This window comes from Phacochoerus africanus, chromosome 14 (genome assembly GCF_016906955.1).
Source record: "Phacochoerus africanus isolate WHEZ1 chromosome 14, ROS_Pafr_v1, whole genome shotgun sequence".
NCBI classification, from domain to species: Eukaryota; Metazoa; Chordata; class Mammalia; order Artiodactyla; family Suidae; genus Phacochoerus; species Phacochoerus africanus.
The window spans coordinates 35,215,939-35,236,831 of NC_062557.1; the positions used below are offsets into that span (position 1 = coordinate 35,215,939).

The 20,893-nt window shown below is 42.1% G+C and overlaps 2 protein-coding genes across 6 annotated transcripts in view; both read left to right on the forward strand.

The window, feature by feature from the left end:
- The window catches only part of PRR11 (proline rich 11), a 32,114-nt gene extending 23,549 nt beyond the window's left edge, over positions 1 to 8,565 (forward strand). For 4 of the 5 annotated variants that reach the window (XM_047757924.1, XM_047757925.1, XM_047757926.1 and 1 more), the window contains 4 exons: positions 247 to 359; positions 1,508 to 1,567; positions 1,654 to 1,750; positions 6,982 to 7,178. In XM_047757924.1, coding sequence (XP_047613880.1) covers positions 247 to 359; positions 1,508 to 1,567; positions 1,654 to 1,750; positions 6,982 to 7,047 — 336 coding nt within the window. In that variant the 3' untranslated portion in view covers positions 7,048 to 7,178. Of the gene's footprint in view, positions 1 to 246; positions 360 to 1,507; positions 1,568 to 1,653; positions 1,751 to 6,981; positions 7,179 to 8,291 lie in introns of those variants that run through there. The other variant, XM_047757927.1, reaches the window with a different exon arrangement.
- Positions 8,566 to 13,205: 4,640 nt separating this feature from the next.
- Positions 13,206 to 18,772, forward strand: SMG8 (SMG8 nonsense mediated mRNA decay factor). The gene is made up of 4 exons (XM_047758178.1): positions 13,206 to 14,996; positions 15,585 to 15,730; positions 15,965 to 16,837; positions 18,332 to 18,772. The coding sequence occupies exons 1-4, from the start codon at positions 13,232 to 13,234 to the stop codon at positions 18,527 to 18,529; spliced, it is 2,982 nt and encodes a 993-aa protein (XP_047614134.1). The 5' UTR covers positions 13,206 to 13,231; the 3' UTR covers positions 18,530 to 18,772.
- The last annotated feature ends 2,121 nt before the right edge of the window (positions 18,773 to 20,893 follow it).

Sequence of the window (20,893 nt, forward strand, 5' to 3'; positions counted from 1 at the left end):
AGTACTTGATATTTTTATTTGAGTAGTTTTGGATCTCCTTAGCAAAATGTATAAATTCCAAAATTATTTAATTAGGTAGTTTTATCTACCAACCATTAGTCTGAAGAGGTAGATACTTTGAAGATTTAGAATAAAAATGGAGTGAATATGTCATATATATTCAGCCCTCAAATATTCGTTGTTTTAGGATGTTTACATTTTGGATGATATTTTTAATGTTTTTAATGTCTCATTTTATGATTAAAGCTTGTACCATCACCAAAGGCACGGAACCCGCTAGTTACTGTCTCTGACCTGCAACGAGTTACCCTGAAACCCAAGTCCAAAGTTTTATCAACTCGAGTTACAAATGTCTTAATGTAAGGAACTGCACAGTATTATACTCTACTGCTGCTAAAAATAATGATTTTTTTGCTTATTTCTAACTTTATTTCTAACTTACATATGAAAGTTATATATGATCATGTAAAAGAATTGAAATCTATAGAATTGTTTAAAGAAGAAAACAATTCATCCAAAATAATCCTATCACTGGTGGTAAACACTTAACATACGATGGTTTATCATTCTAGGCTTTTTTTACTATTTCCATTTCATGAGGCTGTTTGTTATAAGATACACCATTGATTTAATAACAGCTTTGGAAGAAAAATATTATCAAGGATTTTCAAAGCAGCACAATTTTGGAAATAATGCAATATGAAAACTAGTGTGTCTTTGAATAAAAGAAATGATGTGTGTGTACCTGTGCCTGTGTACAATCATATCATACATACAGATGTGGCTTTTCCCGTTTAATATGTTATAAACTTTCCCCGATTTCACTTAAAATTAAAGTATCATTTGACTTCAGTAGACGCACTTTTAATATGTGAATGTCAAAGATAAAAACCTGTTTTAAGACATTTAGGTTGTTTATGATTTTTTACTTTTATAACTCTTTGTTGTTGTTATTGTTTTGCCTTTTAGGGCAGCATGTGCAGCACATGGAAGTTCCCAGGCTAAGGGTCAAATCGGAGCTGCAGCTGCCAGCCACAGCAACGCAAGATCCAAGCTGCATCTGCAACCTGCATCACAGCTCACGGCACCACCAGATCCTTAACACACTGATGGAGGTCAGGGATCAGACCCTCATCCTCATGGATATTAGTGGGGTTTGTTACCCTTGAGCCACAATGGGAACTCCTATTTCTATAACTCTTAATAAACATCCTTGTCTATCAGGTGTATGCATGGTTGAATTTTTCCCTAAGACGGATTCTTTGTGTGATTACTAAGTCAAAAACTATTACTTATTAGAATCATTTTATCACCTTATGCTTCTTTCAGCATCTACCTCTATTTTTTTTTGTTTTATCGAAGTATAGTTCATTTACAATATGATAATTTCTACTGTACGAGTGATTCAGTTATAACAAATAGTAACAAATATAACAAACTACTTTCTAGGATGCTGCCTATAGAAATCATGTGGCAGGCTTTAACTTTTTTACCTTTATTTTATCAGTACTCCTGGTAAAAGCCAGTTAGATCTCCGGAAACTACTTAGAAAAGTCGATGTAGAGAGGTAATCCACTTTTCTAACTTTATATACTAAATCCATTTAAAACTTGGCATAAAACACAGCTCTTAATATTTTCCATACTTTTCCAGGAGCCCAGGTGGAACGCCACTTACCAATAAAGAAAATATGGAAACAGGAACTGGGCTGACCCCAGTAATGACCCGGGCTTTGAAGAGAAAGTTTGAGGTAAGCCTTTAGGAAAAAAAAAAAAAAAAAGAATGTACTTTCTTTTCCTCAAATTAATTTATTTAGAATTATAATCTGAAGCATTTTTCTTAAAATATGATAGCAATTTTTTTAATTTTTAATTTTTTTTTGTCTTTTGTCTTTTTAGGGCCGCACCCTCAACATATGGAGGTTCCCAGGCTAGGGGTCTAATCGCAGCTACAGCTGCCAGCCTATGCCAGAGCCACAGCAACGCCAGATCCAAGCCACGTCTGCAGCCTACACCACAGCTCACGGCAACGCCAGATCCTTAACCCACTGATTGAGGCCAGGAATTGAATGAATCCTCAACCTTATGGTTCCTAGTCCGATTCATTTCCACTGCGCCATGACGGGAACTCCGAAATATGATAGTAATTTTAAAATGACACCTTATGCGTTATGAAGCACATTCTTATTTAGATTATTTACTTATTTGATTTTGTTTGAAATTCTATGAGATAGCTACGATTATCATCCCCATTTTAGCAATGAAGGTCTGGCTTTATTAATTTCATTAGTAAGTAATTATTAAATATCTCCTACACGCCAAGCATTGTGCTGGAGTACCAGTGATATAGTGATAAGTAAAAACAGACACAAGGAGTTCCCGCTGTGGCTCAATGGGATCAGTAGCACCAGGACTCAGGTTCAATCCCCAGCCTGACACAATGGGTTAAAGGATCAGGTGTTGCCACAGCTGTGGTGTAGGTTGCATCTATGGCTTGGATCTGATTCCTGGCCCAGGAACTCCATATGCTGTGGGCAGCCAAAATAGAAAACAAACAAACAAATCAGACATAACCTACTGTCTTAGAGTTTTCAGTCTAGTGGGGGAAATAGATCAAAATGTGTATAGTTTTGTACTGAAGTCCATTCTGTGAAGGAAAGAGACAAGGTTCTATGGGAACCTTTCAGGAACTTGATCTATCCTGAATGGTCCAAGAAGGATTCCGTTTGGAAGTGATGAGGTGAGACCTGAAGGATGAATAGGCATTAACTAGGAAAGATATCTATGGGGTGAGACCATCGTCAATGTCAGGGAGGAGAGTCCCAGCCAAAAAGAATAGCACGTTGCAAGAGTCTTATGGTGGGAAGGACCACGGCCTATCTGAGGAATTGAGAAATAGCCAGTGTTGAGTTCCCTTCATGGCGCAGTGGTTAACGAATCCGACTAGGAACCATGAGGTTGCAGGTTCCATCCTTGGCCTTGCTCAGTGGGTTAAGGATCTGGCGTTGCTGTGAGCTATGGTGTAGGTTGCAGACTCGGCTTGGATCCCGTGTTTCTGTGGCTCTGGCCTAGGCCAGTGTCCACAGCTCCGATTCGACCCCTAGCCTGGAAACCTCCATATGCCATGGGAAGCAGCCCTAGAAAAGGCAAAAAGACAAAAAAAAAAAAAAGAAAGAAAGAAAGGAAAAGTAGCCAGTGTGGCTGTAATCGAGAGACAAGAGATGGAAAATGGAGCTAGAAGTCAGATCATGCAGCGCTGATAGGAAAATGTTTTGGCAACTTTCCTTTTTGTCACCTACATTTATGACCAACACACCAAAATCCTGTACATCAGCTACTCTTGTGTTATTTCTTTTTTTTTTTTTCCCTATTGCTTTTCTTAAGGCCGCACATGCAGCATACGGAAGTTCCCAAGCTAGGGGTCCAATTGCAGCTGCAGCTCCTGGCCTACGCCACAGCCACAGCAACGCCAGATGCGAGCGTGTTTGCCACCTACACCACTGTTCATGCAAATGCTGGATCCCTTAACTCACTGATGGAGGCCAGAGATCAAACTCGCATCCTTGTGGATACTAGTCGGATTCTTAATCCACAGTGGGAACTCTTGAGAGACGATGGGGTTATTTTTTGCTTTCTTTCTTTCTTTCTTTTTTCTTTCTTTTTTCTTTTTTGCCATCCCACAGCACATGGAGTTCCTAGGCCAGGGATCAGATGCGAGCCACAGCTGTGAGCCATGCCCCAGCTGCAGCAGCACTGGATCCCTAATCCCAACTGTGCTGGGCCAGGGATTGAACTTGCATCCCAGCATTCCAGAGACACCCCCTGCCCCATTTCACCACAGTAGGGACTCTGACTCTTGTGTGGTTTCTTCCAAACCCTATTTGTCTTATCTACCTAATCACCTCTATCCTCAGATCTGTGAGGAATAGCCATCCTTCCACCACCCCTGCTAGAGTGTTGGGACACAGGGCTGTGGGCCTCTTTGGCTATGAAGCTTATATTTCCATGTCCCTCTGGCCCAAGAGACATACCACAAACTCCACTGCAGACACTGTTCCCACCCCAACACTCCTCCTTTCATTCCCTCATTAAGAATTGTGCCCATTCTGGCTCAGCAGTAACAACCCCGACTACTATGCCTGAAGATTTGGGTTCAATCCCTGGCCTTGCTCAGTGGGTTCATGATCTGGTGTTACAATGAGCTGTGGCTTAGGGCTGGAGCTGCCGCTCCCATTCTATCCTAGCCTGGGAGCTTCCATATGCCGCACCCTAAAAAAAGGAGAAAAAAAAAAAAAAGACAGACCGTTGGATAAAGAAGATGTAGTATACACACACACACACACACACACACACACACACACAATGGAATATTGCTAAGCCATGAGAAAGAATGAAATGATGTCATTTGCAGCAATATGGAAGGACTTAGAGATTATCATACTAAGCAAAGTCAGGCCAAGGAAGACAAATATTATATATCACTTATATGTGGAAACTAAAAAAATATACAAACCAACTTATTTAAAAAACCAAAGCAGACTCAGAGGCATAGACCACAAACATGGTTATCAAAGGGGAAGAGCGGGGAAAGGGGATTATCAGATACACACCACTGTATATAAAGGAGATAAACAATAAGGATTTATTGTATAGCACATGGAACTAATACTCAATACCCTGTATTAACCTAAGATGGAAAAGAACACCCCCATCCCACCCCACCCCACTTTTGGCTGCCCCTGTGGCATGTGGAAGTTCCCTGGCCAAGGATAGACCCCATGCCGCATTTTCAACCTATGCCACAGCTGCAACTATGCTGGATCTTTAACCCACTGTGCCAGGCCAGGGATCAAAGCACTAATACTGCAGAGACAAGCCAGATCATTAACCCACTAGACCACAGCAGAAACTCCAATGGGAAAGAATCTGAAGCTCTGCACCCAAAACACAGTATTATGAAACAGTTTTTTTATGTAAAAAAAAAAAATCCCTGCCTTTTTCAGGACAGCTAGGTTTCCCCCTTACCAATCAACTTGGTCCTCCTGGGCACTATGTGGCCTTCTCTGGAAGTGTAGCCAGATTCCTTTTTGGAGCATCTGATGGGAGTCTACCCCCAGATCACATTCCTTGGTGACACCAGAAATTGTGAAGGGCAGGGGCAGAGGGCAGAGACCTCAGTAAAGGACTAGTCCCTCTTCCTTTCCTCTGTTCAGCTCTAGAATCCTTTTGGTCCTTGCCACACCCCAAAACTACTATAGTAGGGTGGGTAATATGGAAACGAAGAAAAATATGATGAACAGTAAACTCATGTATTGAGCCACAACATCAAAAATTGCAGACGAGACCTCTGCCATATGTTGTGTTTCCCAAAATCCACTTACTGGAGGATATCTCTAATAAAACTGTGGTTAGACGTGGAATAGCTTTTCCCAGTCCTTTGGCTTCCTTTTTTCCGTTAACTCTGAAATGCCCATATTAACTAGGTTTTGCATTTGGCTACAGGTAACAGAAATCCTACCACTGAGGGTTAAGCACGTAGGAGCTTATTTTTCTTTACTGCATATTGCCTTGGGGCATAGGCAGTGCATAACAGGTACAGCAACTTCAAAATGTCATCGCTGTTCTTCTATGGGTGACTTTTATCCTTATGGTACAGTATGTTTACACCTCCTGAAGCCTCACGTCTACATTGTAGGCAAGATAAGAAGGGCAAAGGGCAAAAAAGTGTGCCAGCTAAGCTACCCTTCATGTCTTATTTAATTAAATTGTGTTATTTATTTATTTATTTATTTATCCTTTTAGAGCCGCAGTATATGGAAGTTCCCAGGCTGGGGTCGAATTGGCGCTACAGCTGCTGGCCTATGCCACAGCCACAGCAACGTGGGATCCAAGCCTTATCTTCGACCTACACCACAGCTCACAGCAATGCCAGATCCTTAACCCACTGAGCGAGGCCAGGGATCAAACCTAAGTCCTCATGGATGCTAGTCAGGTTCATTACCACTGACCCAGGACAGGAACTCCCTATTTATTTCCTTTTTTTGCTGCTCCATGGTGTATGGAGTTCCCAGGCCAGGGATCAGATCCGAGCTGCATTGCAACCTAAGCCACAGCTGCAGCAACACCAGATCCTTAACCCACTGTGCCAGGCTGTGGATTGAACCTGCATCTCAGTGCTTCCAAGACACTGCTGATCCCAATATGCCACAGCTGGAACTCCTTATTTTGTTTTTTTGATAAGCCTGAAACATGTAGAAGTTCCGAATCGAGGGATCAAACCTGTGCCACAGCATTGACAATGCCAGATCCCTAACTGCTAGGCCACCAGGGAACTCCTAATTTTTACTTTATATTGAAGTATAATTGATTTACAGTGTTGTGTTACTTTCAGGTGTACAGCAAAGTGACTCAGTTATACACAAACGTATATCCATTCTTTTTCATGTTCTTTTCCCATATAGGTTATTACACCCTTCATTTCTTTATTTCTTTAAACAGATGATAATCAGGAACTTATTATTTCAGGGAATCTGGAAAAGGTAGTTCTTAGAATCTGGATGCATTGCTGCTTTTCATAAAACCTGGGTCCTGGATGTCCCATGGTGGCGCAGTGGTTAACGAATCCGACTAGGAACCATGAGGTTGTGGGTTCGGTCCCTGCCCTTGCTCAGTGGGTTAACGATCCAGCATTGCCGTGAGCTGTGGTGTAGGTTGCAGACATGGCTCTGATCCCGTGTTGCTGTGGCTCTGGCGTAGGCCGGCAGCTACAGCTCCAATTCGACCCCTAGCCTGGGAACCTCCATATGCCGCGGGAGCGGCCCAAGAAATAGCAAAAAGACAAAAAACAAAACAAAACAAACAAACAAACAAACAAAACATAAAATCTGGGTCCTATTAGTGAATAAGAAGGAAAGCTGAGTATCACAGGAACATAATTCATGTTATAATTGGGACTTTGTTGTTTTTTGTTTTTTTTTCATAGCTGGCTCACCCTAGAAGCCCAACTCAAACTCTGCCACTTTCAAGCAGCTCTGATGAACAAAACTGATGCCACCTCTTCCTGACTGCATGTGATGATCCATAAAACATACAGATAAAATTATCCCAATCCTTATGTAGTATATATAAACAGTTATATTAATATATAATTCATTTGAAGAATTAAAATATGTATAGGAGTTCCCGTCGTGGCGCAGTGGTTAACGAATCCGACTAGGAACCATGAGGTTGCGGGTTCAGTCCCTGCCCTTGCTCAGTGGGTTAACGATCTGGCGTTGCCGTGAGCTGTGGTGTAGGTTGCAGACACGGCTCAGATCCTGCGTTCCTGTGGCTCTGGTGTAGGCCAGTGGCTACAGCTCCGATTGGACCCCTAGCCTGGGAATCTCCACATGACACAGGAGCGGCCCAAGAAATAGCAAAAAGACAAAAATAAAATAAAATATGTATAGAGCCCACACATACTGTAGTACAAAGTGAGTATTTTGGATATTTTCTAGTTTTCATGATCATTAAGAGAACACAATCCTAAAAGCTATGTTTATCCTGGAATTACTCAATTTAGGTTGGGGAGGTTGTTCAAGTTTAAGTAGATAACTCTAATTTGTAATCTCTAAGTGCAGTTATGACATTATGAAAATAACTTAGTGCCCATTCATCTTGGGTATTCTCATGCAATTGAAAAGCAAAGCATCTCAGCTTGTAAAGCTCATGCACTCATTAAGCGCTACAACCTTAACCCCCCCCCCCAAAAGAAAGACTCTCTAGGTTTTATTTCTGTTCAGGATAAGCAGTTAAGAAGGAAGATCAGGAGTTCCCATCATGGCGGAGCAGAAATGAATCCAACTAGGAACCATGAGGTTTCGGGTTTGATCCCTGGCCTCCCTCAGTGGATTAAGGATCTGGTGTTGCCGTGAGCTGTGGCGTAGGTTGCAGACATGGCTCAGGTCCTGTGTTGCTGTGGCTGTGGTGAAGGCCAACAGCTGTAGCTCTGATTTGACCTCTAGCCTAGGAACCTCCATATGCCCCAGGTGTGGCCCTAAAAAGCAAACAAGAAGAAGAAGTAAGATCATCCTCCAACCAAATCTAACTATTCCAGAAGGATTTTAAGCAAGAGATCCAATGTGACCTTAAAAATTAGAATATCATTTCTAGCATCTTAGGTAGTTATATCTGGCTTACTGAAGTCTGAGATCTTCCTCGCTTTGGTATCTGTTATCTACATTCATGTTAGTTGCATGTTTAGTTGATATATATTTCATGACAACCTCAACATGAACCTTGTATTTTCCACAGTGGCCCACCAAGGATTCTCTGAAGTCCAGGGCAGCTTCATTGTAAGATCTGACTTCCTGTCCTCAACAGCCTGTCAATTCAATAGCAGTTATCATGCACACCTCACTGGATTTTGCTTTTTCCTGCTAGTACAGGGTTGCCAGATTTAGCAAATATAAATATATGACACCCCATCAAATTTGAATTTCAGATAAACAACAAATAGCTTTTAGGTATAAATATGTCCTATTACACAGTGAATTTTTTTTTGGGGGGGGGGGCATTGCCTGTGACATGTGGAAGTTCCCAAGCCTGGGATTGAACCCACTTCCCAGCAGTGACCCAAGCCATAGCAGTGACAACAGAATCCTTAACCTGCTGTCTCACAAGGGAACTCCTAAACAATGAATTTTTTTTTTTTTTTTTTCGCTTTTTAGGGCTGTACCCGAGGCATACGGACGTTCCCATACTAGGGGTTGAATCAGGGCTATAGCTACTGGCCTACATCACAGCCACAGCAACACAGGATCTGAGCCTCGTCTGTGACCTACACCACAGCTCATGGCAATGCCGGATCCTTAACCCACGGAGCAAGGCCAGGGATCGCACCCTCAACCTCATGGTTATTAGTCGGATTCATTTCCAATACGCCACAATGGGAACTCCAATGCATAATTTTTAAAGTATAAATATATATCAAATATTGCATGGGACATATTTATACTAAAAAAATTATTTATCTGAAATTAAAATTTAACTGGTCATGGTATATTTTATTTGGCAACCCTATCAGTTAGTCTCCTATGAAGTTGCCCGTTATTTCTGGAAGCCTCTAGTTTGTCAATCATGTCTGCTTATCAGTAGACACTACTATGGCTTCAGGCAGGCTTCTCTTTCACCCAAAATAGAGTCTTGTGCCAAATCACCAGAACGAAAAACAGACCTGGGAACAGTGTTTTGTTTTTATGAGACTCACATTTATAATTACACTTATGGATGAAAATGAAACATAATGAAGTTAAGAAATATATCTGCTTCTAGTAAAATCTTTAACCTGCCGCTATGTTTATATTATGTAAATTAAAGAGAATGATCACAGATTAAAGCAAGTACTTGTAACAAAATATTCTATAAGGACATTTGTAATGTTTATAGTATTAATAAACTGCTGTGTTATATCAATTTAATTTAAACGATTTGAGGCATTCCCACTGTGGTGCAGTGGGGTAAGAATTTGACTGCAGCAGCTGCAGTGACTGCAGTGACTCTGATCATTGTGGAGGTGTTAGTTTCTATCCCCAGCCTGGCATAGCTGGTTAAAGGATCCTGTACTGCTGCAGCTGCAAGTTGCAGCCGCAGCTTGGATTCAATCCCTGGCCCAGGAACTTCTGTATGCCACAGGCTTGGCCATAAAAAATTTTTAAATAAATAAAAATAATTTAAACACTTTGATCATTCTTGTGAGATAAAGGTTCTTTTTTTTTTTTAATGCTATAGAAGGGGAGTTCCTGTCATGGCTCAGCGGAAACGAATCTGACTAGCATTCATGGGGACACAGGTTTGATTCCTAGCTTTGCTCAGTGGATTAAGGATCCAGTGTTGGTGCGAGCTGTGGTGTAGGTTTCAGACCCAGCTCGGATCAGGCGTTGCTGTGGCTGTGGTGTAGGCCATCGGCTATAGCTCCAATCTGACCCCTAGCCTGGGAACTTGTATATGCCTCAGGTGTGGACCTAAAAATAAATAAATGAATAAGCTATAGGAACTCCATAATAGGAGTTCCTGTTGTGGCTCAGCAGGTTAAGGACCTGACAATGTCTCTGTGAGGATGTGGGTTTGATCTCTGGCCTCTCAGTGGGTTAGTGTTGCTGCAAGCTATAGAGTGAGTGGGTCACAGATATGGCTCAGATCCCGAGTTGCTGTGGCTGTGTTGTAGGTTTGCAGCTGCAGCTCTGATTCAACTCCTAGCCTGAGAGTCTCCATATATGCAGTAGGCTGTAAAAAGAAAACAAAAAAGCTGTAAAAAATCAAATAAACATTTGTAAAGCTGCTATTACCATTGTACCAGTATTGAAATGTGTTCTCTCTTACATCTTTTGCTAATTTTTATAACAGGCTTTATATTGTACCTGCAACTGCTATGGTTTCATTAAATTGTTGTAACTGCTGTGGTTTCATGAAATTGTTGCTGATCGTATGCTTCCAGTGTTTGAGACTGAATGTCACCCAGAGAATACAAACATCTGGGGTACCTCTGGTTATGTTTTCAAATAAAGAATAGTACAAAACTTCTGGTCTTTATCTTTTTTAATATCTTTTTACTAGAAATATAGCACATACAGGAAAATGCATAAGACATATAAATATATAAATTAACAAATCATAAAACACTCATGTAACCACCAAGAAAGGGACATTTCTGTGACTCTAGAAGCCCTGCCTTTTCCCCTCATCATAATCTCTTTCCTCAAGAAGTAACTACTGGTGTACCTGTCATGGCACAGCGGAAACGAATCCAACTAGGAACCAAGAGGTTTCGGGTTTGATCCCTGGCCTCATTCAGTGGGTTAAGGATCCGGCGTTGCCATGAGCTGTGGTGTAGTTTGCAGATGTGGCTCAGATCTGGAGTTGCTGTGGCTGTGGCATAGGCTGGCAGCTGTAGCTCCGATTAGACCCCTAGCCTGGGAATCTCCATATGCCTCAGGTGCGGCCCTCAAAAGACCAAAAAAAAAAAAAAAAAAAGTAACTACTGATCTGCTTGCTTTTCCCCCTCTAAATATGCATCCTTAAATACTACGGTTTATTTTGCTTGCTTTTGAACTCTGTAAATAGGATCATACATTATATTTTCTTTTGTTTTTGGCTTCCATCTACATTATATTTAAGATTTAACCATGTTATTATGCAATGCTACAGATAATTTTTTTTTGGGGGGGGGGCTATACTTACAGCATGAAGGAGTTCCCAAGCCAGGGATCCAACCTGCTCTACAGGTGTAACCAGAGCCACAGCAGTGACAGTGGTGGAGCCTTAACTCACTAGGCCATGAGGGCCTATACAGTACATTTTTGACTTATGAATATAGTTAATAATTCACTATTGCCAATGGACATTAGCATTGTTTCTATTTTGGAGCTATTATGACCCATGCATGCCATTATGAACATTCTTGAACATGTGCTTGTTTTTTTTTTTGTTTTTTGTTTTTTGTTTTTTATCTTTTTAGGGCTGCACCCACAGCATATAGAGGTTCCTGGCCTAGGGATCGAATCTGAGCCACAGCTGCTGGCCTAAGCCACAGCTACAGCCACAGCAATGTCAGGTTCAGGCTGTGTCTGCACCTACACCACAGCTCACAGCAACACCGGATCCTTAACCCACTGAGGGAGGCCAGGGATCGAACCTGTGTCCTCATGGATGCTAGTCAGATTCATTTCCACTGAGCCATCATGGGAACTCCTTAAACATGTACATTGGCAAGAGTTACTTTAGTGTGTATAACTAGGATAGAACTGCTAGGTTATTAAGTATGCCTAGGGGTTCCCCCTGTGGCACAGCACATTAAGAACCTGACTGTACTGGCTCAGGTCACTGTGGAGGTAAGGGTTCAATCCTGAGCCTGGCGCAGTGGGTTAAAGGATCCAGTGTTTCTGCAGCTGCAACTCGGACATGATCCCTGGACCAGGAACTCCATATGAGGCAGGGTAGCCAAAAAAGAAAAAAAAAAAGTCTACAAATAATACATGTTGGAGAGGGTATAGAAACAAGAGGGTATATCAAAAAAAGAGGAAGAATGAAATATTGCCATTCAAAGCAACATGGATTATCCTACTGAGTGAAGACAAACATACTGTATCACTTATATGTGGAATCTAAAACATAACAAAAATGAACTTATTTACAAAATAGAAACAGACATATAAATCAAACTTATGATTACCAAAGGGAAAAAAGGGGGAGGAATAAATTAGGAGTATGGGGATTAAGCGATACACACCACCATATATAAGATAGATAACAAGGATTTACTGTATAGCACAGGGAACTATATTCAGTATCTTGTAATAACCAATAATGGAAAATAATCAGAAGAAAAAAACGTGTATACCTGAGTCACTTTGCTGTACACCTGAAATTAACACAATATTGTAAATCGCTATATTTAAATAAATCATTACTTATAGTGAAGAAAAAGAGGTGAGATGAATGGGTGGGTGAGTAGTGGTATGTTAAAAAGAAAATAGGATATAGAAAAAGATTAAGGTGTAAAACAAGGGAGATCCCACTGTGGCACAGTAGGTTAAGGACCTGGTAGCTTCACTGCCACAGTTCTGGTTTGGGTTCCATCTCCGGCCCAGGAATTTCCATATGCCATGGGTGCAGCCAAAAAGAGGGGGGAAAGGGAAAAGATTAAAGCAAGAAAAAACAACAACAACAACAACAAAACACCCTGGTAAAATACAGTCAACATTCACCTTCCTCTTTTGAGGAAGGACAGTTAATGAGGCCTGTTGCAGATGCTCTGTAAGTTTTTGACAATATTAAATCTAGCGTAAGATGAATATAATTCCTCTTCCAAACAACATACTTCTGCCTTATCTTTCGCGTAATTATTGTCATTTTAGAATTGTCACACACACTCTCCTTTTCACTAAGATGATTTTGTAACTTTCAATGCTCATTAAACGTGTTGTTTTTCCAGAAAAAACAAAAACTAACTGCTTCCAAATGTTTTTCTGATATCTCAACTCCTATAGTCTATGGTTAAGGAAACTTTAAACCAGCTGAGGTGCAGGACTAGGTAAAACCTTGGTGAAAAACTAGGACAGCTGAAGCGCCAGGCGGAACCTAAAGTGAAAGTAGAAAGCAGGAACTGAAGAAGCAGAGGACGGATTTCAAACGCGGACGAGAGCCGGTTGCGTTTACGGTGCGGACCGGAAGAACTCTAGAGTAGTCTCCGCACCATGGCGGGTCCTGTCAGCTTGCGAGAGCTTCTGATGGGCGCTTCAGCCTGGACAGGCGCTGAAAGTCCCGAGGGGTCCCCTACCGAGGGCAGTAGCAGCGCAGCTGGCGGACCAGAGCCTCCTTGGCGGGAGGATGAGATCTGCGTGGTGGGAATCTTCGGCAAGACGGCTCTGCGCCTGAATTCTGAGAAGTTTTCACTTGTGAACACGGTTTGCGACCGACAAGTCTTTCCCCTCTTTCGCCAGGAAGATCCTGGAGACTCGGGGCCTAGAATCAGGACCGAGGCTGGGGCCGTCGGGGAGGCTGGTGGAGCCGGTGACCCTGGGGCAGGTGCCGGTTCCGGGGATCCAGTTCGGGGAGGTGTAGCTGCCGCGGAAGGGAATCGAACTGAGCCAGGTTCCCAAGACTACAGCCTCCTGCAAGCCTATTACAACCAGGAAAGCAAAGTTCTGTATCTTCTTCTTACTTCCATCTGTGACAATTCCCAGCTTCTGCGGGCTTGCAGGGCCCTTCAGAGCGGAGAAGCGGGAGGCGGCCTCTCTTTACCTCATGCAGAAGCGCACGAGTTCTGGAAGCATCAAGAGAAATTGCAGTGCCTCAGTCTACTTTACCTTTTCTCCGTCTGTCATATCCTGCTTCTGGTCCATCCCACTTGTTCCTTTGACATCACTTATGATCGAGTATTCAGAGCCCTAGATGGACTGCGACAGAAAGTACTGCCCCTCCTCAAAACAGCCATTAAGGATTGTCCAGTTGGCAAAGACTGGAAGCTAAACTGCCGACCTTGCCCACCTAGACTGCTTTTCCTCTTTCAACTCAATGGAGCACTCAAGGTGGAACCCCCTCGGAACCAAGACCCAGCTCATCCAGACAAGCCCAAGAAGCATTCTCCCAAAAGGAGACTGCAGCATGCCTTGGAGGACCAGATCTATAGAATCTTCCGGAAGAGTCGTGTCTTGACTAATCAGAGTATCAACTGTCTCTTTACTGTGCCTGCCAATCAAGCTTTTGTGTACATAGTGCCTGGAAGCCAGGAGGAGGACCCAGTAGGCATGTTGCTGGACCAACTTAGAAGTCATTGTACTGTGAAGGACCCTGAATCTTTGCTGGTTCCTGCACCCCTTTCTGGGTCCAGGCGATACCAGGTGATGAGGCAGCAGAGCCGACAACAGCTTTCTTTCCATATTGACACCAGCAGTTCCAGTTCTTCAGGGCAGCTAGTGGATTTTACTCTTCGGGAATTCCTATGGCAGCATGTAGAGCTCGTCCTAAGCAAGAAAGGTTTTGATGACAGTGTGGGCAGAAACCCACAGCCTTCCCATTTTGAACTTCCTACTTATCAGAAGTGGATCTCAGCAGCTTCAAAACTATATGAAGTAGCTATTGATGGGAAAGAGGAGGACCTGGGATCTCCCACTGGGGAGCTAACATCTAAAATTTTAAGCAGTATTAAAGTCTTGGAAGGGTTTTTGGATATTGACACAAAATTCTCAGAGAACCGGTGCCAAAAAGCTTTACCCATGGCCCATAGTGCTTACCAGTCAAATTTGCCTCATAATTACACAATGACTGTCCATAAGAACCAGCTTGCCCAGGCTCTTCGAGTGTATAGTCAACATGCTAGGGGTCCAGCCTTTCACAAATATGCCATGCAGTTGCATGAGGACTGCTACAAGTTTTGGAGCAATGGCCATCAGCTCTGTGAGGAGAGGAGTTTAACTGATCAACACTGTGTGCATAAATTTCATTCACTACCTAAATCAGGTAGCTAAAATTTTCTCAGAATTTTGAGATCAAAACTTAGAACTGTATGTTTATTCTTGTTTTAAGAGAGTTTGTTCACTCTGTATTGACATTTTAAAAAGAGAGCCCTACAGAAATTTAGGTACATCAGATTTGAGTTTGTTCTGCTGCTGTGAAAAGAAAAATCGTTTTTGACTACTAATTGTTTTCTTGTGTTTTAAGAATGAGCCCTAGGGAGTTAGTAAATGAGAACTATTAAATACCAAATAAATAACAAAGTTTCAGGAATTTCATATTAACATTTTTATCTTGGAGTTTTTGTTTAACTAAAATGAATATAGTCACTATGATGATAAAATCTCCTTAGAAACCCTAAAGCTTTAGATTAAGAAATGTGTATGATTTCATGTATTTTTGCCTGCTTCTTCTATTAGGTGTGTTTGGTCAAGTTTTTGTGTTTTTGGTGTTTTGGGTTTTTTTTTCTTCTTCTTCTTCTTCTTTCATTTCCAAATAACTATTTGGAGAAATTTGGGGGTAAGATACAGTTGCATGCCAAGTATTTGTCTCTGAATTGTGCGTTTAAAATTAATAGTGACTTATATTTTCCAGGAGAAAAGCCAGAGGCTGATAGAAATCCTCCTGTGCTATATCACAACAGTCGAGCTCGATCCACTGGTGCGTGTAACTGTGGAAGGAAACAAGCACCTCGAGATGATCCCTTTGATATCAAGGCAGCTAACTATGACTTTTATCAGGTACGCTCCACATTTTTTTCTTCTTTCTCTTCCCTCTCTTTTGCTAACTACCATCTGAGTAAAAAAATATATTTTCAGAAGCAAAATATCTAGAAAAGTAAATGTGACTTACAGCGTTCTTTATATGTATCTATTTGCTTACCCATTAGCTGTTGAGCTTGCTTTTTAGAGTGAAAAATGTGTTGTTTTCCATGAGAAGTTCACAGGATTTTTTTTTTTTTCCTTCCTTCATAGCTTCTGGAAGAAAAATGTTGTGGAAAACTGGATCATATCAATTTCCCAGTATTTGAACCAAGTACTCCAGATCCTGCTCCTGCCAAAAACGAGTCATCTCCTGCCCCTCCAGATGCAGATGCTGATAAACTTAAAGAAAAGGAGCCTCAAACCCAAGGCGAGAGCACAAGCTTGAGTTTAGCTTTGAGTTTAGGCCAATCCACAGATAGTTTAGGTACTTATCCAGCTGATCCACAAGCTGGAGGAGACAATCCAGAAGTTCATGGTCAAGGAGAAGTAAAAACTGAGAAGAGACCAAACTTGGTTGATCGACAGGCATCCACAGTTGAATATCTCCCGGGCATGTTACATTCAAATTGCCCCAAAGGTCTCCTACCCAAATTCTCCAGCTGGTCTTTGGTTAAACTAGGTCCTGCTAAATCTTATAATTTTCATACTGGTTTGGACCAACAGGGCTTCATTCCAGGAACAAACTATCTTATGCCTTGGGACATTGTCATCAGGACTAGAGCTGAAGATGAAGGAGACTTAGACACAAATTCTTGGCCTGCTCCAAATAAAGCTATTCCTGGAAAGAGAAGTGCAGTTGTAATGGGAAGAGGGAGACGGCGAGATGACATAGCTCGAGCATTTGTGGGCTTTGAATATGAAGACTCTCGAGGTCGGAGGTTTATGTGCTCGGGACCTGACAAAGTAATGAAAGTGATGGGAAGTGGGCCCAAGGAATCAGCTTTAAAAGCCCTGAATAGTGATATGCCCTTATATATCCTGTCATCATCTCAGGGCAGAGGGCTAAAACCACATTATGCTCAACTTATGAGGCTTTTTGTTGTGGTTCCTGATGCTCCTTTGCAGATAATACTCATGCCTCAGGTAAGAAATACAACCCTTTTTGGCCTCACACAAACAAAAGTGCTGATGCTTGGTTTGATTGTTTGAAAAAAGAACAGGGTATCAAACTAATTAAATGGGTCTTGGAGTTCCCTCGTGGTACAGCAAGTTTAGGATCCAGTGTGGTCACAGCAGTGGCTTTGGTTGCCACTGTGACATGGGTTCGATCACTGGCCTGGGGACTTCCTTGGGTGTGGCCAAAGAAAAAAAAAGATCTTAATTTTATTTTATTTTATTATTTGTCCTTTTTTTTTTTAGGGCCACACCCATGGCATGTGGAAGTTCCCAAGCTAGGGGTCAAATTGAAGCTGCAGCTGCTGGCCTATGCCACAGCCACAGCAACTCGGGATCTGAGCCACATCTATGACTCACACCACAGCTCATGGCAACGCTGGATCCTTAACCCAGTGTTGAGACCCTGAACAAGGCCAGGGATTGAACCCACATTCTCATGGATACTAACTGGGTTCATTGGTGACCCACAATGGGAACTCTTTTATTTATTTATTTATTTATTGTCGTTGTTGTTGTTATTGTTGTTGTTGTTGCTATTTCTTGGGCCGCCCCCACGGAATATGGAGGTTCCCAGGCTAGGGGTCGAATCGGAGCTGTAGCCACCGGCCTACGCCAGAGCCACAGCAACGTGGGATCCGAGCCGCGTCTGCAACCTACACCACAGCTCACGGCAACGCCGGATCATTAACCCACTGAGCAAGGGCAGGGACCGAACCTGCAACCTCATGGTTCCTAGTCGGATTCGTTAACCACTGAGCCATGATGGGAACTCCGGAACTCTTAATTTTAACTACCTCTTATACCTAATATTCTATTTCTTGAAAAATAAATTGGAGGTGTGTTAATCAGGTCACATTATCAATTCACATCATTTGGTTAGAGGAAGAACTTGAAGTTCAAAATCTGTAGAGTGGCTCAGTGGATTAAGGATCCAGCATTGTGACTGCAGTGGTTTGGGTCTCTGCCGTGGTGCAGGTTCAGTCCCTGGCCCAGGAACTTTCACATGCCAGGGGTGCAGCCAAAAAGAAAAAGAAAAACAAAATCTGTAGAGGGAGTTTCATCATGGCTCAGTGGAACCAAATCTGACTGGCATCCATGAGGATGCAGGTTCAATCCCTGGCTTCGCTCAGTGGGTTAAGGATCCAGTGTTGCCGTGAGCTGTGGTGTGGGTCGCAGATTCGGTTCATATCCCACATTGCTGTGGCTGTGGTGTAGGCCAGCAGCTGCAGCTCTGATTTGACCCCCTGGCCTGGGAACCTCCATATCTCCATATGCCACAGGTGCAGCCCTCAAAAAGACAAAAACAAAAACAAACAAAAAAACAAACAACTGTAGTAAATCAGGATGATATTTGAGTGGTTTTGTGCTCTTTGAACTTATCCTTTGCTTAGACATTTATCTTTCAGGTGTTTCTTACTGAAAAAAAAATGTTAAAATGATTACATAACCTGTGTTTTCCAGGTTCAACCAGGCCCACCACCATGTCCAGTATTCTACCCGGAAAAACAAGAAATCACTCTCCCATCCGATGGCCTCTGGGTTTTGAGATTTCCTTATGCCTATGTGACTGAGAGAGGACCTTGTTTCCCTCCAAAGGAGAACGTGCAATTGATGAGTTACAAGGTGCTCCGTGGGGTTCTTAAAGCAATAACACAGTGAATGCTTTCCAGCTAATACAGTCCTAAACTTGAGCTGGTTTTTGGTTTTGGTGTGTAGGGATATTTTTTGGTACGTGATACTGTGTTTTCTTGAACCCCAAATGTGTTTTTGTTACAGGAGTTCAGTATTTGGACAGTCATTGTTCCACTATTTCATGATATTGTTGATATTTATTGTAAATAGGGGTACAACTTCCTAATAAACATTACTTCTTCTAGAAAAGGACATAAAATATGTGACTGACACCTCTGTTTTCTCTTGTTTCTGTTTCATTGTCCGTAATAAAATGTATTTCTGGTATAGCCGAATGTCATATGATGTTGAGCCAGAGCTTTGTTTTTGCTAATATGATGTCTTAGCTGGGATTTTCCTTAAGATAGTGCTCCTGAAATTATCTTGAAATCAAGATGATCCAGGAGTTCCTGTTGTGCCTCAGGGGGTTAAGAATCTGAGTAGTAGCCATGAGGATGCAGGTTCGATCCCTGGCCTCACTCAGTGGGTTAAAGGATCTGGCATTGGAGTTTCCACTGTGACACAATGGAATCAGTGCCACTGTGCCCGGATCGGTGTTGCTGCAGCTGTGGTGTAGGCTGGCAGCTGCAGCTCCAATTTAACCCCTAGTCTGGGAACTTCCTAGACAGATGTGGCCATTAAAACAAACAAAAAAAAGATGATCCAGTAGGTTATCTGGTAATGGCAAAAAAAATGTCCGTTGTTTGGTTTACAGTTCTGCTACCTGAGTTAGATTGTTTTCTTCTTACCATTTTATTCTTGGACTGTTGAAATACCATATATATGAACTCCTAAGTGATTCCAATTTTATCAATTCATATCCATTTTAACTTTCACCAGCATCAACATGATGGCACTAATTAGGTAAGTATGCAGAATAAGTTAATATACCAAAATTCTAGTGTAATTGATTATAGTTTCCTAGACATATTGGTTTTGAAATGCTAAGCAAATAGAAATTGAGATTTTTGTCTTAGTGTATATGAAATGTAGTATTTATTTAACACATCTTGCTGCCAGCTTAAAACAGTTACTTAGGTTTCAATTTTAAAATATATAGACAGGAGTTCTTGGAGTTCCCATTGTGGCTCAGCGTGTTAAGAACCCAACTAGTATCCATGAGGACCCAGGTTCAATTCCAGGCCTTGCTCCATGGGTTAAGAATCCAGAGTTGCTGCAAGCTGGGGTAGATCACAGACGCAGCTTGGATCCTGCACGCTATGGCTGTGGTGTAGGTCAGCAGCCACAGCTCCGATTTGACCCCTAGCCTGGGGACTTCCATATGCCGCAGGTGTGGCCTTAAAAAGAAAAAAATAAAATCTAAAGAGAGGGGTTCCTGTTGTGGAGCAACGGGATCAAAGTGTTTCTGCAGCACCAAGATGCAGATTTGAACCCCAGCCAGGCACAGTGAATTAAAGGATCCAGCATTGCCACAGCTGCAGTGTAGGTAGCAATTGCAGCTTAGATCTGTTCCCCGGCCTGGGAACTCCATGTGCTGTGGGTGTGGCCAAAATAAAATGAAATAAAATCTATAGAGAGAAACACATAATTGGAAACCAATTTAAAACTATAAATTAGGTGTGTTTTTTTCTTCTTTTAGTTGGGTTCTTAACCCGATGAGCCACAACAGGAACTCCTAATTAGGTGTATTTTTATACCTATTTCATTGTAGTTTCATTAGGAGGAGAATCTGAACCAATATGAACATTATTATTATATTCTTCTTTCATTCCACCCTTATTTTTTGTCCTTTTCCTTTTTATCTATTATTCCTTTATATTAGTTTTAAAAATCACAATTACTTTTGTATTAGGCGTGGTTCTTGTCTGTTGCATTTGGGAAACATAGCTAGATTGTTCTGTAGGACATGTATTAATAGTTTTGTTTTGGAGTTCCCATTGTGATTCAGTGGTTAACAAATCCGACTAGGAACCATGAGGTTGCTGGTTCAATCCCTGGCCTTGCTCGGTGGGTTAAGGATCCAGCATTGCCGTGAGCTGTGGTGTAGGTCGCAGACGCAGCTCAGATCCTGAGTTGCTGTGGCTCTGGCCTAGGCTGGCGGCTACAGCTCTGATTTGACCCCTAGCCTGGGAACTTCCATATGCTGCATGGGTGCCACCCTAAAAAGACAAAATAAAATAAAATAAAAATTGTAGGAAGTAAATAATATTTTATTTTTGGGTGCTTTTTTTTTTTCTTCTTTAGCCAACTCATAGCACATGGAGTTCCCAGCCAGGGCTTGGATCAAGCCACAGTCCTGACCTAAGCTGCAATTGTGGCAATGCCAGGTCCTTGACCCACTGTGCTGGGCTGGGGATTGAACCTGCTTCCCAGCATTCTCAAGATGCCACC

Coding starts and splice junctions, on each gene's coding strand:
- SMG8 (XM_047758178.1), top strand. CDS start 13,232: ATGGCGGGTCCTGTCAGCTTGCGAGAGCTTCTGATGGGCGCTTCAGCC. Junction 14,997..15,584: donor TCATTCACTACCTAAATCAG/GTAGCTAAAATT, acceptor TATATTTTCCAG/GAGAAAAGCCAGAGGCTGAT. Junction 16,838..18,331: donor AGATAATACTCATGCCTCAG/GTAAGAAATACA, acceptor TGTGTTTTCCAG/GTTCAACCAGGCCCACCACC.